Source organism: Oncorhynchus masou, chromosome 23 (assembly GCF_036934945.1).
Source record: "Oncorhynchus masou masou isolate Uvic2021 chromosome 23, UVic_Omas_1.1, whole genome shotgun sequence".
NCBI classification, from domain to species: domain Eukaryota; kingdom Metazoa; phylum Chordata; class Actinopteri; order Salmoniformes; family Salmonidae; genus Oncorhynchus; species Oncorhynchus masou.
This window is the reverse complement of record NC_088234.1, coordinates 4,011,838-4,028,041: the sequence shown is the minus strand read 5'-3', so window position 1 is coordinate 4,028,041 and position 16,204 is coordinate 4,011,838. Positions and strand designations below refer to the sequence as shown.

Genomic DNA, 16,204 nt, shown 5'->3' with positions numbered 1-16,204 from the left:
TGTAGTCATGTTTGGTAAGATTTCTAACATGTTTGGTTAGATCTGTAACATGTGGTCATGTTTGGTTAGATCTGTAACATGTGGTCATGTTTGGTTAGATCTCTAACATGTTTGGTTAGATCTCTAACATGTTTGGTTAGAGTGTTGGACCAGTAACCGAAAGGTTGCAAATTCAAATCCCGAGCTGACAAGGTACAAATCTGTCGTTCTGTTAAGCCACTGTTCCTAGGCCGTCATTGAAAATAAGAATTTGTTCTTAACTGACTTGCCTAGTAAAATAAATGTAAATAAATAAAAATCTCTAACATGTGGTAATGTTTGGTTAGATCCTAACATGTGGTCATGTTTGGTTAGATTTCTAACATGTGGTCATGTTTGGTTAGATCTCTAACATGTGGTCATGTTTGGCTAGATCTCTAACATGTGGTCATGTTTGGTTAGATCTCTAACATGTGGTCATGTTTGGTTAGATCTCTAACATGTGGTCATGTTTGGTTAGATCCTAACATGTTTGGTTAGATCTCTAACATGTGGTCATGTTTGGTTAGATCTCTAACATGTGGTCATGTTTGGTTAGATCCTAACATGTTTGGTGAGATCTCTAATATGTGGTCATGTTTGGTTAGATCTCTAACATGTGGTCATGTTTGGTTAGATCTCTAACATGTGGTCATGTTTGGTTAGATCCTAACATGTTTGGTTAGATCTCTAACATGTGGTCATGTTTGGTTAGATCTCTAACATGTGGTCATGTTTGGTTTGATCTCTAACATGTTTGGTTAGATTTCTAACATGTGGTCATGTTTGGTTAGATCTCTAACATGTGGTCATGTTTGGTTAGATCCTAACACTCTAACATGTGGTCATGTTTGGTTAGATCTCTAACATGTTTGGTTAGATCTCTAACATGTGGTCATGTTTGGTTAGATCTCTAACATGTGGTCATGTTTGGTTAGATCCTAACATGTTTGGTTAGATTTCTAACATGTGGTCATGTTTGGTTAGATCTCTAACATGTGGTCATGTTTGGTTTGATCTCTAACATGTTTGGTTAGATCTCTAACATGTGGTCATGTTTGGTTAGATTTCTAACATGTTGTCATGTTTGGTTAGATCTCTAACATGTGGTCATGTTTGGTTAGATCTCTAACATGTGGTCATGTTTGGTTAGATCTCTAACATGTGGTCATGTTTGGTTAGATCCTAACATGTGGTCATGTTTGGTTAGATCTCTAACATGTGGTCATGTTTGGTTAGATCCTAACATGTGGTCATGTTTGGTTAGATCCTAACATGTGGTCATGTTTGGTTAGATCTCTAACATGTGGTCATGTTTGGTTAGATCCTAACATGTGGTCATGTTTGGTTAGATCTCTAACATGTGGTCATGTTTGGTTAGATCCTAACATGTGGTCATGTTTGGTTAGATCTCTAACATGTTTGGTTAGATCTTTAACACGTGGTCTTCAGCCAGGTGGTCCCTAACAGGACCTACGTCCTTTAATGTATCTTTCAATATGTCTCTCCTATCCCCCTCTCTCTCGCCTCCCTCTCCATCCCTATCTCTCTCCTATCTCCCTCCCCTCACTCTCTATCCCCCTATCCCTCCCCACTCTCTCTTCTTCACCTCTCTCTCTCCCTTTCCCTCCCTTTCCCTCTCCCTCTCTCCCTCCCTCTCTCTCTGTCTCTCTCACTTGCTCCCTACCCTCTATCTCCCTATCCCTCCCCCCTCTCTCTTCTTCTCCCTCTCTCTCCCCTTTCTCTTTCCCTCCTCCCCTCTCTCCCTCCCTCATCTCTCTCCCTCCCTCGTCTCTCTCCCTCCCTCCCTCCCTCGTCTCCCTCCCTCCCCCCTCTCTCTCCCTCCCCTCTCTCTCTCTCTCTCTCCCTCCCTCCCTCCCCCCTCTCCCTCCCCCCTCCCTCCCTCCCCTCTCTCTCTCTCTCCCTCCCTCGTCTCCCCTCCCTCCCCTCTCTCTCCCTCCTCTCTCTCTCCTCCCTCCCTCCCTCCCTCGTCTCCCTCCCTCCCTCCCTCGTCTCCCTCCCCCTCTCTCTCTCCCTCCCTCCCTCCCTCGTCTCCCTCCCTCCCCCTCTCTCTCCCTCCTCTCTCTCCCTCCCTCCCTCCCTCCCTCCCTCCCTCCCTCCCTCCCTCCCTCCCTCCCTCCCGTCTCTCTAGCTGTGTGCGGTGGTGTGTGGGTTTGTATTGAGGCTGTACTCGGGTCTGGAGGATAAAGGCTTCCTGCTGCAGCTCTGTGAGGTTGGGCTCATCACACAGTTTGAAGGACTGCTCAGCACCTACAGTGAGTTATACACACACACACACACACACACACACACACACACACACACACACACACACACACACACACACACACACACACACACACACACACACACACACACACACACACACACACACATATATATATATTTATCATAGATATAGATACATTATGTATAGATATAGATACATTATGTATAGATATAGATACATTATGTATAGATATAGATATAGACATATCATATAAACACATAATATATGTATAGATATTGTCACGCCCTGGTCTTAGTATTTTGTGTTTTCTTTCTTTATTTGGTCAGGCCAGGGTGTGACATGGGTTTTGGTATGTGGTGTGTTTTGTCTTGGGTTTTTTTCATAGGTATTGGGATTGTGGCTTAGTGGGGTTTTCTAGCAATGTCTATGGCTGTCTGGAGTGGTTCTCAATCAGAGGCAGGTGTTTATCGTTGTCTCTGATTGGGAACCATATTTAGGCAGCCATATTCTTTGAGTGTTTCGTGGGTGATTGTCCTTGTTTCTGCCTCTGTGTTACTTTGCACCAGTATAGGCTGTTTTTCGGTTTTCGTGTTACGTTTCTTGTTTTGTAGTGTTTGTGTTTAGTTGTTTTATTGAACATGAATCTAAATAGCCACGCCGCATTTTGGTCCGACTCTCCTTCACCTAAAGAAAGCCGTTACAGATATATTATGTATAGATATAATAACATTTTGCATTGTTGCCAAAAAGTTCAATTTTGGTTTCATCTGACCAGAGCACCTTCTTCCACATGTTTGGTGTGTCTCCCAGGTGGCTTGTGGCAAACTTTAAACGACACTTTTTATGGATATCTTTAAGAAATGGCTTTCTTCTTGCCACTCTTCCATAAAGGCCAGATTTGTGCAATATACGACTGATTGTTGTCCTATGGACAGAGTCTCCCACCTCAGCTGTAGATCTCTGCAGTTCATCCAGAGTGATCATGGGCCTCTTGGCTGCATCTCTGATCAGTCTTCTCCTTGTATGACCTGAAAGTTTAGAGGGACGGCCAGGTCTTGGTAGATTTGCAGTGGTCTGATACTCCTTCCATATCAATATTATCGCTTGCACAGTGCTCCTTGGGATGTTTAAAGCTTGGGAAATCTTTTTGTATCTAAATCTGGCTTTAAACTTCTTCACAACAGTATCTCGGACGTGCCTGGTGTGTTCCTTGTTCTTCATGATGCTCTCTGCGCTTTTAACGGACCTCTGAGACTATCACAGTGCAGGTGCATTTATACGGAGACTTGATTACACACAGGTGGATTGTATTTATCATCATTAATCATTTAGGTCAACATTGGATCATTCAGAGATCCTCACTGAACTTCTGGAGAGAGTTTGCTGCACTGAAAGTAAAGGGGCTGAATAATTTTGCACGCCCAATTTTTCAGTTTTTGATTTGTTAAAAAAGTTTGAAATATCCAATAAATGTAGTTCCACTTCATGATTGTGTCCCACTTGTTGTTGATTCTTCACAAAAAAATACAGTTTTATATCTTTATGTTTGAAGCCTGAAATGTGGCAAAAGGTCGCAAAGTTCAAGGGGCCGAATACTTTCGCAAGGCACTGTATATCTATATCTATACATAATATATCTATATCTATACATCATATATCTATATCTATACATAATGTATCTATATCTATACATAATGTATATATATATCTATACATAATACTATATCTATACATAATGTATCTATATCTATCTATATCTATATAAATATCTATACATAATGTATCTATATCTATACATAATGTATATATATATCTATCTATATCTATACATAATGTATCTATATCTATACATACTATATCTATACATAATGTATCTATATCTATACATAATATATCTATAGCTATACATAGTGTATCTATATCTATATCTATACATAATGTATCTACATCTATATATATCTGTGCATAATGTGTATCTATACATACTATATCTATACATAGTGTATCTATCTATATCTATACATAATGTATCTATATCTATACATACTATATCTATACATAGTGTATCTATATCTATCTATATCTATACATAATGTATCTATATCTATATACTATATCTATACATAATGTATCTATATATATCTTTTATAACATATATATCTATACATACTATATCTATACATAATGTATCTATATCTATACATACTATATCTATACATATATCTATATATCTATATCTATACATAATGTATCTATATCTATACATACTATATTATACATAATGTATCTATATATATATTTTCATAACATATCTATATCTATACATACTATATCTATACATAATGCATCTATATATATATATTTTTCATAACATATCTATATCTATACATACTATATCTATACATAATGCATCTATATATATATATACATAATGTATCTACAGTCGTGGCAAAAAGTTTTGAGAATGACACAAATATGAATTTTCACAAAGTCTGTATGTGTAACTCTGTGTTGTCTGTTCACACTGCTAAGCTTTATCTTGGCCAGGTCGCAGTTGCAAATGAGAACTTGTTCTCAACTAGCCTACCTGGTTAAATAAAGGTGAAATAAATAAAAAAATATATATATACAGTTGTGGCCAAAAGTTGAGAGCAGTTTGCTGCTTCAGTGTCTTTAGATAATTTTGTCAGATGTTACTATGGAATACTGAAGTATAATTACAAGCATTTCATAAGTGTCAAAGGCTTTTATTGACAATTACATGAAGTTGATGCAAAGAGTCAATATTTGCAGTGTTGACCCTTCTTTTTCAAGACCTCTGCAATCCTCCCTGGCATGCTGTCAATTAACTTCTGGGCCACATCCTGACTAATGGCAGCCCATTCTTGCATAATCAATGCTTGGAGTTTGTCAGAATGTGTAGGTTTTTGTTTGTCCACCCGCCTCTTGAGGACTGACCACAAGTTCTCAATGGGATTAAGGTCTGGGAGTTTCCTGGCCATGGACCCAAAATATCCATGTTTTGTTCCCCGAGCCACTTAGTTTTTTATTTTAATTTTAATTTTACCCTCTTTTTCTCCCCAATTTCATGGTATCCAATTGTTAGTAATTATTATCTTGTCTCATCACTACATCTCCCGTACGGGCTCGGAAGAGACGAAGGTTGAAAGTCATGAGTCCTCCGATACACAACCCAACCAAGCCGCACTGCTTCTTAACACAGCGCGCATCCAACCCAGAAGCCAACCGCACCAATGTGTCGGAGGAAACACTGTGCACCTGGCACCTTGGTGCACCTGGCTGGTGAGCATGAGACAAGGATATCCCTACCGGCCAAACCCTCCCTAACCCGGACGACGCTAGGCCAATTGTGCGTCGTCCCACGGACCTCCCGGTCGAGCATTTACATTTGAATTTATACGCTTTACTCAGTACTTTGTCAAAGCAGCAATTATATCCTCGAGTCTTCTTGGGTATGATGCTACAAGCTTGGCACACATGTATTTGGGGAGTTTCTCCAAATCTACTCTGCAGATCCTCTCAAGCTCTGTCAGGTTGGATGGGGAGCGTCGCTGCACAACTATTTTCAGGTCTCTCCAGAGATGTTCGATCAGGTTCAAGTCCGGGCTCTGGCTGGGCTACTCAAGGACATTCAGATACTTGTCCCGAAGCCACTTCTGCGTTGTCTTGGCTGTGTACTTAGTGTCGTTGTCCTGTTGGAAGGGAACCTTCGCCCCCAGTCTGAGGTCCTGAGTGCTCAGGAGCAGGTTTCCATTAAGGATCTCTCTGTACTTTACTCTGTTAATCTTTCCTTGGATCCTGACTGATGCTGCCACCACCATGCTTCATCATAGTGATACTGCTACCACCATGCTTCACCATAGTGATACTGCTACCACCATGCTTCACCATAGTGATACTGCTACCACCATGCTTCACCGTAGGGTTGGTGTCAGGTTTCCTCCAGATGTGACACTTAGCATTCAGACCAAAGAGTTCAATCTTGGTTTCATCAGACCAGAGAATCTTGTTTCTCATGGTCTGGGTCTTTATGTACCTTTTGGCAAACTCCTAGCATGCTGTCATGTGCCTTTTACTGAGGAGTGGCTTCTGTCTGGCCACTCTACCATAAAAGCCTGATTGGTGGAGTGCTGCAGAGATGGTTGTCCTTCTGGAAGGTTCTGCCATCGCCACAGAGGAACTCTGGAGCTCTGTCAGAGTGACCATCGGGTTCTTGGTCACCTCACTGACCAAAGCCCGTCTCCCCGATTGCTCAGTTTGGCCGGGCGGCCAGCTCTAGGAAGAGTCCTGGCGGTTCCAAACTTCTCCCAGTTAAGAATGATGGAGGCCACTGTGTTACTGTGGACCTTCAATGCTGTATAAATGTTTTGGGTACCCTTCCCCAGTTCTGTGCCTCGACACAATCCTGTCTCGGAGCTCTACGGACAATTCATTCGACCTCATGACTTGGTTTTTGCTCTGACATGCACTGTCAACTCTGAGACCTTTTATAGACAGGTGTGTGCTCTTCCAAATCATGTCCAATCAATAGAATTTACCACAGGTGGACTCCAATGAAGTTGTAGAAACATCTCAAGGATGATCAATGGAAACAGGATGCACCTGAGCTCAATTTCGAGTCTCATAGCAAAGAGTCTGAATACTTATGTAAATAAGGTAGTTCTTAAAACCTGTTTTCAGTTTGTCACAACACACACACACACACACACACACACACACACACACACACAGAACTGTCTCCGAACCTAGATATATAGACAGACAGAACTGTCTCCGAACCTAGATCTATAACCAGATATATAAACACACACACATGTTGCTGTTATGTTTTGTCTCATTGTGTGTGTGTGTTAGGTGATGAGGTGGGTATGTTAGAGGATATGGAGATGGGAGTATCAGACCTGAATAGAGTCTCCTTCAAAATAACTGAAGCCAAATCAGAGCAACCCACAGATCTACTGCCCTCTGTCACTGGACTACGGTAACACACCCACACACACACACACACACACACAACGATCTGTAACTCTTGATGGTATCACAAGCAAATAAACTTGTCTTATAATTCCCTCTCTCTCTCTCTCTCTCTCTCGCGCTCTCTCTCTCTCTCGTCTCTCTCTCTCTCTCTCTCTCTCTCTGTCTCTCTCTCTCTGTCTCTCTCTCTGTCTCTCTCTTTCTCTCTCTCTCTCTCTCTCTCTCTCTCTCTCTCTCTCTCTCTCTCTCTCTCTCTCTCTCCGACCCTAGGGGTTGTTTTTGTGTGGAAGTCCCCTTGCCGTCGGAGATGTTTCTGTTGTTACCAGGGGAACTGAGAGATGGGCGGGACTTAAGAGTTCACCCGTTACTGTTTAACATCGGCATCAACCAGCAACAGAGTCTAGCCGAGAGGTAACTGTCTGTCTGTCTGTCTGTCTGTCTGTGTCGGTTTGGAGACAGTTCTATCTTTTTATATATTTAGGTTCGAAGACAGTTCTGTCTGTTTATATATCTAGGTTCGGAGACAGTTCTATCTGTTATATATCTAGGTTCGGAGACAGTTCTGTTTATATATCTGTTATATATCCAGGTTTGGAGACAGTTCTGTCTGTTTATATATCTAGGTTCGGAGACAGTTCTGTCTGTTTATATATCTAGGTTCGGAGACAGTTTTAAATGTTTATATATATCTAGGTTCGGAGCCAGTTCTGTCTGTTTATATATCTAGGTTCGGAGACAGTTCTATCTGTTATATATCTAGGTTCGGAGACAGTTCTATCTGTTATATATCCAGGTTTGGAGACAGTTCTGTCTGTTTATATATCTAGGTTCGGAGACAGTTCTGTCTGTTTATATATCTAGGTTCGGAGACAGTTCTGTCTGTTTATATATCTAGGTTCGGAGACAGTTCTGTCTGTTCTAGGTTTGGAGACAGTTCTGTCTGTTTATATATCTAGGTTCGGAGACAGTTCTGTCTGTTTATATATCTAGGTTCGGAGACAGTTCTGTCTGTTTATATATCTAGGTTCGGAGACAGTTCTGTCTGTTTATATATCTAGGTTCGGAGACAGTTCTCTCTGTTTATATATCTAGGTTCGGAGACAGTTCTGTCTGTTATATATCTAGGTTCGGAGACAGTTCTGTCTGTTTATATATCTAGGTTCGGAGACAGTTCTATCTGTTATATATCTAGGTTCGGAGACAGTTCTATCTGTTATATATCTAGGTTCGGAGACAGTTCTATCTGTTATATATCTAGGTTCGGAGACAGTTCTATCTGTTATATATCTAGGTTCGGAGACAGTTCTATCTGTTATATATCTATGTTCGGAGGCAGTTCTCTCTGTTTATACATCTAGGTTCGGAGACAGTTCTGTCTGTTTATACATCTAGGTTCGGAGACAGTTCTGTCTGTTTATATATCTAGGTTCGGAGACAGTTCTGTCTGTTTATATATCTAGGTTCGGAGACAGTTCTGTCTGTTTATATATCTAGGTTCGGAGACAGTTCTATCTGTTATATATCTAGGTTCGGAGACAGTTCTATCTGTTATATATCTAGGTTTGGAGACAGTTCTATCTGTTATATATCTAGGTTCGGAGACAGTTCTATCTGTTATATATCTAGGTTCGGAGACAGTTCTATCTGTTATATATCTAGGTTCGGAGACAGTTCTATCTGTTATATATCTAGGTTCGGAGACAGTTCTGTCTGTTATATATCTAGGTTCGGAGACAGTTCTGTCTGTTATATATCTAGGTTCGGAGACAGTTCTGTCTGTTATATATCTAGGTTCGGAGACAGTTCTATCTGTTATATATCTAGGTTCGGAGACAGTTCTATCTGTTATATATCTAGGTTCGGAGACAGTTCTATCTGTTATATATCTAGGTTCGGAGACAGTTCTATCTGTTATATATCTAGGAGACAGTTCTAGCATTTTCCTGATTTTCAGCCAAAGATTAGGTTCTTTTTGGAGACAGCTATCTAACTGGGAGTCTCTAGGTCCAAGAAAGGATCAACCTCAGAAGCTGTGAGATGTTGAAGTCCTACCACAAGACCCTGAGAGACAAACTACCCAACTTGAGTAAGTCTCAACCTTTAAGTAGTACTGATACTTCACACACACACACACACACACACACACACACACACACACACACACACACACACACACACACACACACACACACACACACACCCTGAGTAATTCTACTAATACAACCAACAAGCCACCAGCTGACATTCACCTGCAGAATACTATTTCACTACTATTACTATTAACCTTTAAGTAGTACTGATACTTCAACCTTTAAGTAGCACTGATACTTCAACCTTTAAGTAGTACTGATACTTCAACCTTTAAATAGTACTGATACTTCAACCTTTAAATAGTACTGATACTTCAACCTATACTTCAACCTTTAAGTATTTCTGATACTTCAACCTTTAAGTAGTACTGATACTTCAACCTATACTTCAACCTTTAAGTAGTACTGATACTTCAACCTTTAAATAGTACTGATACTTCAACCTATACTTCAACCTTTAAGTAGTACTGATACTTCAGCTTTGACAGATGACTGCTGAAAGAATTTGGATCTCAGCTGTCTCCCTCTCTCTTATCTCCCTCTTCCTCCTCTCTCTCCCCCTGTCCCTCCCTCCCTCCCTTCCAGCCCTGCCCTGTTCCCGGTCCCCGTTAGCTGTGGAGGACTTGTTGTGTTCTCTGGAGCAGTCTCTGGAGATGAAGAAGAGGAAGAACGTAGAGGTCCTGTGGCTCGCTGCCTCCGTAAGATAACCCCCAACCTTTAATCTTTGACTTCATATCTTAGCTGAAGGAGTGCAAAGGTCTGACTCTCTCTCTCTCTCTGTCTCTCTCTCTCTCTCTCTCTCTCTCTCTCTCTCTCTCTCTCTCTGTGTCTCTGTCTCTGTCTCTCTGTCTCTCTCTATCTCTCTGTCTCTCTCTCTCTCTGTCTCTCTCTGTCTCTCTGTCTCTCTCTCTCTCTCTCTGTCTCTCTCTCTGTCTCTCTGTCTCTCTCTCTCTCTCTCTGTCTCTCTGTCTCTCTCTCTCTCTCTCTCTCTCTGTCTCTGTCTCTCTCTCTCTCTGTGTCTCTCTCTCTCTCTCTCTGTCTCTCTCTCTCTCTCCCTCTCTGTGTCTCTGTCTCTCTCTCTCTCTCTCTCTCTCTCTCTCTCTCTCTCTGTCTCTCTCTCTCTCTCCCTCTCTGTGTCTCTGTCTCTCTCTCTCTCTCTCTGTCTCTCTCTCTCTCTCTCTCTCTGTCTCTCTCTCTCTCTCCCTCTCTGTGTCTCTGTCTCTCTCTCTCTCTCTCTCTGTCTCTCTCTCTCTCTCCCTCTCTGTGTCTCTGTCTCTCTCTCTCTCTCTCTCTCTGTATCTCTCTCTCTCTCTCTCTGTCTCTCACTCTCTCTGTCTCTCTCTCTCTTTCTCTCTCTGTGTCTCTCTCGCTCTCTCTGTCTCTCTCTCTCTCTCTTTCTCTCTCTGTGTCTCTCTCACTCTCTCTGTCTCTCTCTCCCTCTCTTTCTCTCTCTGTGTCTCTCTCGCTCTCTCTGTGTCTCTCTCTCTCCCTCTCTGTCTCTCCCTCCCTCCCTCCCTCCCTCCCTCTCGGTCTCTCTCTCTCTCTCTCTCTCTCTCTCTAGGTGTGCAGGAGGTTGAATGGTGTCAGGTTAACCAGCTGTAAAAGTGCCAAAGACAGGACCTCCATGTCTGTGACTTTAGAACAGTGTATGTTGCTAAGAGACGAACACACACTCAGCAAGGAGCACTTTAACAGAGCACTGGACTGCATGAGGAGGTAGGGGCATAAGTGTGTGTGTGTCTCTCCATCTCCTGTGTCTTCTCTCCATGTGTGTGTCTCCATGTGTAACTTTCTGTGTGTTCTCTCCATCTGTGTGTGTCTTCTTCTCTCCATCTAACCTGTCTTCTTCTCTCCATCTGTGTGTGTTGTCTCCATCTTCCTCCTCTCCTCCCTGCTCGTCTTTTTAATTTGTAGTTTCTGACAGGTTCTTTCAGACCAAACTGCTTTACTGACTGGCTTTCTGTTTTAGTTTCTCTCCATCTAACCTCTCTTCTTCTCTCCATCTAACCTATCTTCTTCTCTCCATCTAACCTCTCTTCTTCTCTCCATCTAACCTCTCTTCTTCTCTCCATCTAACCTTTCTTCTCTCCATCTAACCTCTCTTCTTCTCTCCATCTAACCTCTCTTCTTCTCTCCATCTAACCTGTCTTCTTCTCTCCATCTAACCTCTCTTCTTCTCTCCATCTAACCTCTCTTCTTCTCTCCATCTAACCTGTCTTCTTCTCTCCATCTAACCTCTCTTCTTCTCTCCTTTCTTTATCTGCTCCCTCTTCTTCTCTTATCCTCTCTCGTTGCTTTAAAAAAATGATTTTACTTGCTTTCTTCTTCTTCTTCTTCTTCTTCTCCCCCCCCCCACTTCCCCTCCCCCACTTCCCCCTCCCCCAGCTCTCGTCTCCAGCAGGGCCAGATAGTGGGTTGTTGGGACCCAGAGAGAGGAGCTGGGTCGTGGTCTGGGTTTAAGGGGGAACAGAAGACTCCAGCAGCACCTGGCAGACACTTCTATCCGGTAGCTCTCCTCCTGGTCACCTCACATCTGCTCGTGGTCTGGCTCATACTGAGTATGGTAGTTGTAACTGGGAAATAGAAATATGGTAGTTATTTCTAAATAGTCAGTTAAGAACAAATTCTTATTTACAATGACGGCCTACCGGGGAACAGTGGGGTTAACTGCCTTGTTCAGGGGTCAGAACGACTTGTCAGCTCGATCCAGCAACCTTTCGGTTCATGGCCCAACACTCTAACCACTAGGCTACCTGCTCTAACCACTAGGCTACCTGCTCTAACCACTAGGCTACCTACTCTAACCATTAGGCTACCTGCTCTAACCACTAGGCTACCTGCTCTAACCACTAGGCTACCTACTCTAACCACTAGGCTACCTGCTCTAGCCACTAGGCTACCTGCTCTAACCACTAGGCTACCTGCTCTAACCACTAGGCTCTAACCACTAGGCTACCTGCCTCTAACCACTCGGCTCCAACCACTAGGCTCTAACCACTAGGCTACCTGCCTCTCACCACTAGTCTCTAACCACTAGGCTCTAACCACTAGGCTACCTGCTCTAACCACTAGGCTACCTGCTCTAACCACTAGGCTACCTGCTCTAACCACTAGGCTACCTGCTCTAACCACTAGGCTACCTGCTCTAACCACTAGGCTACCTGCTCTAACCACTAGGATACCTGTTCTAACCGCTGGGCTACCTGCTCTAACCGCTAGGCTACCTGCTCTAACCGCTAGGCTACCTGTTCTAACCACTAGGCTACCTGCTCTAACCACTAGGCTACCTGCTCTAACCACTAGGCTACCTGCTCTAACCACTAGGCTACCTGTTCTAACCACTAGGCTACCTGCTCTAACCACTAGGCTACCTGCTCTAACCACTAGGCTACATGCTCTAACCACTAGGCTACCTGCTCTAACCACTAGGCTACATGCTCTAACCACTAGGCTACCTGCTCTAACCACTAGGCTACCTGCTCTAACCACTAGGCTACATGCTCTAACCACTAGGCTACCTGTTCTAACCACTAGGCTACCTGCTCTAACCACTAGGCTACATGCTCTAACCACTAGGCTACCTGTTCTAACCACTAGGCTACCTGCTCTAACCACTAGGCTACCTGCTCTAACCACTAGGCTACCTGCCGGTTCTAATGGGGCAATGCCAATCAAATACAATCATTGCAAAACCAATAAATACATATACAATGGTACCACTTCCAGAGTACTCCTTTTTCTGCTTTCTACTCTCTGTTTTCTACTCTCTGTTTTCTACTCTCTGTTTTCTACTCTCTGCTTTCTACTCTCTCTCTCTGTTTTCTACTCTCTCTCTGTTTTCTACTCTCTGTTTTCTACTCTCTGTTTTCTACTCTCTCTGCTTTCTACTCTCTCTCTCTCTGTTTTCTACTCTCTCTCTGTTTTCTACTCTCTCTCTGTTTTCTACTCTCTGTTTTCTACTCTCTGTTTTCTACTCTCTGTTTTCTACTCTCTCTCTCTGTTTTCTACTCTCTCTCTCTCTCTGTTTTCTACTCTCTCTCTCTCTCTCTCTGTTTTCTACTCTGTTTTCTACTCTCTCTCGGTTGTCTACTCTCTCTCTCTCTCTGCTTTCTGCTCTCTGTTTTCTACTCTCTCTGTTTTCTTCTCTCTCTCGGTTTTCTACTCTCTCTCTCTCTGCTTTCTACTCTCTCTCTGCTTTCTACTCTCTCTCTCTCTCTCTGTTTTCTACTCTCTCTCTCTCTCTGTTTTCTACTCTCTCTCTGTTTTCTCTCTCTCTCTGTTTTCTACTCTCTCTCTCTGTTTTCTTCTCTCTCTCTCTCTCTCTTGGTTCTGTTTTCTACTGCCTCTCTCTTGGTTCTATTTTCTACTGCCTCTCTCTGTTTTCTACTCTCTTTCTCTCTCTCTCTCTCTCTCTCTCTCTCTCTCTCTCTCTCTCTCTCTCTCTCTCTCTCTCTCTCTCTCTCTCTCTTCCCATCACTGTGTGTGGGTGTGTGTGGTTGTGTGCATGTATGTGTGGTTGTGTACATGTATGTGTGGTTGTGTACATGTTTGTGTGGTTGTGGTACATGTATTTGTGGCTGTGTACATGTATGTGTGGTTGTGGTACATGTGTGTGTGGTTGTGTACATGTATGTGTGGTTGTGGTACATGTATGTGTGGTTGTGTACATGTATGTGTGGTTGTGGTACATGTTTGTGTGGTTGTGTACATGTATGTGTGGTTGTGGTACATGTATGTGTGGTTGTGGTACATGTATGTGTGGTTGTGTACATGTTTGTGTGGTTGTGGTACATGTTTGTGTGGTTGTGGTACATGTATGTGTGGTTGTGGTGCGTGTATGTGTGGTTGTGGTACGTGTATGTGTGGTTGTGGTACATGTATGTGTGGTTGTGTACATGTTTGTGTGGTTGTGGTACATGTATTTGTGGCTGTGTACATGTATGTGTGGTTGTGGTACATGTGTGTGTGGTTGTGTACATGTATGTGTGGTTGTGGTACATGTATGTGTGGTTGTGTACATGTATGTGTGGTTGTGGTACATGTTTGTGTGGTTGTGTACATGTATGTGTGGTTGTGGTACATGTATGTGTGGTTGTGTACATGTTTGTGTGGTTGTGGTACATGTATGTGTGGTTGTGGTACATGTATGTGTGGTTGTGGTGCGTGTTTGTGTGGTTGTGGTACGTGTATGTGTGGTTGTGGTACGTGTATGTGTGGTTGTGGTACGTGTATGTGTGGTTGTGGTACGTGTATGTGTGGTTGTGGTACGTGTATGTGTGGTTGTGGTACGTGTATGTGTGGTTGTGTACATGTATGTGTGGTTGTGGTACATGTATGTGTGGTTGTGTACATGTATGTGTGGTTGTGTACATGTATGTGTGGTTGTGTACATGTATGTGTGGTTGTGTACATGTTTGTGTGGTTGTGTACATGTTTGTGTGGTTGTGGTACATGTATGTGTGGTTGTGGTACATGTATGGGTGGTTGTGGTACATGGTTGTGTGGTTGTGGTACATGTTTGTGTGGTTGTGTACATGTTTGTGTGGTGATGCACATCAACTATGATTGTCTTGTGTTTCAGCCTCTGAAATCAATTGTTCCATTCATTCATCCTGTCGTGTGTGTGTGCGTGTGTGTGTGCATGCGTGTGTGTGCGTGTGTGTGTGTGCACGCGTGTGTGTGTGTGCACGCGTGTGTGTATGTGTGTGTGTGTGTGCACGCGCGTGTGTGTGTGTGTGTGCGCACATCTCTAGGGAGGGCTGTAGAATGGAGAACGTTGAGAAGAACATCAGAAGCAGGAAGTATGCTTTCAACAGCATCCAGCTGAAGACCTTCCCTAAACCCTACCGCCCTCCGGAGGGTACCTACGGGAAAGTAGACACTTAGAAGGAGGACGAGAGAGAGGGGGTGGAATGATTGAGGGATGAATGAAGAACGGATGGATGGATGGAGAACTGTAGAGGGATGGAAGGATGAAGAGGCTGGAAAATAGACACTTAGCATGGAGGGAAGTGTTGTATGTTTAATTCTGTAAATACTGAGTTTACAAAATAATGAAAAAAACATTTTTAAAAGCTCAAGTGTTTTCCACACGTTTTCACACAACATGAAGGAATTTCATAGTAGCAGTAGTACTAGTAGTAGTAGTAGTAGTATAGTAGTAGTAGTAGTACTAGTTCTAGTTAGGAAGCGAGGAAGTCCATATTATGGTGCAACGACCACTAGATGGCGCTACTCGTGTAGCTCAGCCATACCGCCTGAAACTCTGTCTCCCTCCAGCAGGTGGCGTTTTTTCATTGTGTCAATGAATAGTGGAATATTGTCAACAAAAGACATGAATGGTTTATTTGCTAAGTGATGTTTATTTGATTGAATAGAAAGTTTGGGTAATACTTAAGTTGTCATGAAATCTACTGATATAACTAGGGACAATGTGACATCCCAGCAACTTTGAGGAAAATAAAAAACACTTCATATCAGAGTTGTTTCGAGGTGCCTATGCATATTCATGGCATGAGGCTACGAGTATAGCGTCTCTCTGGGAAGATGAGATTCTCACGACGGCGTTCTCCATTTTTTGCTTGACCTCATGATTGTCACGGGGACTCATCTGAAGGTAACCTGGTACCGGGCCGAAAGATGAATGGAAGTGGACATTTACAGTGCCGGTTTGGAAAGTATTCAGACCCCTTTCCTTTTCCCACATTTTGTTACGTTACAGACTTATTCTAAAATGGATTAAATACAAACAAAATCCTCAGTAATCTACACACAATACCCCATAACGATAAAGCAAAAACAACATTTTTAGAAATGTATGCAAATACATTAAAAATAAAAATGGAAATAT

General features: G+C 42.7%; 1 protein-coding gene across 1 annotated transcript in view; it reads left to right on the top strand.

Moving 5' to 3' along the window:
• LOC135510187 (type II inositol 3,4-bisphosphate 4-phosphatase-like) overlaps positions 1-15,203 on the top strand; it is a 72,627-nt gene extending 57,424 nt beyond the window's left edge. Inside the window, 9 exon segments of the mRNA XM_064930979.1 lie at positions 2,171-2,294; positions 7,145-7,271; positions 7,535-7,675; positions 8,323-8,341; positions 9,272-9,350; positions 9,940-10,052; positions 10,916-11,070; positions 11,740-11,860; positions 15,108-15,203. Coding sequence (XP_064787051.1) covers positions 2,171-2,294; positions 7,145-7,271; positions 7,535-7,675; positions 8,323-8,341; positions 9,272-9,350; positions 9,940-10,052; positions 10,916-11,070; positions 11,740-11,860; positions 15,108-15,119 — 891 coding nt within the window. The 3' untranslated portion in view covers positions 15,120-15,203.
• The last annotated feature ends 1,001 nt before the right edge of the window (positions 15,204-16,204 follow it).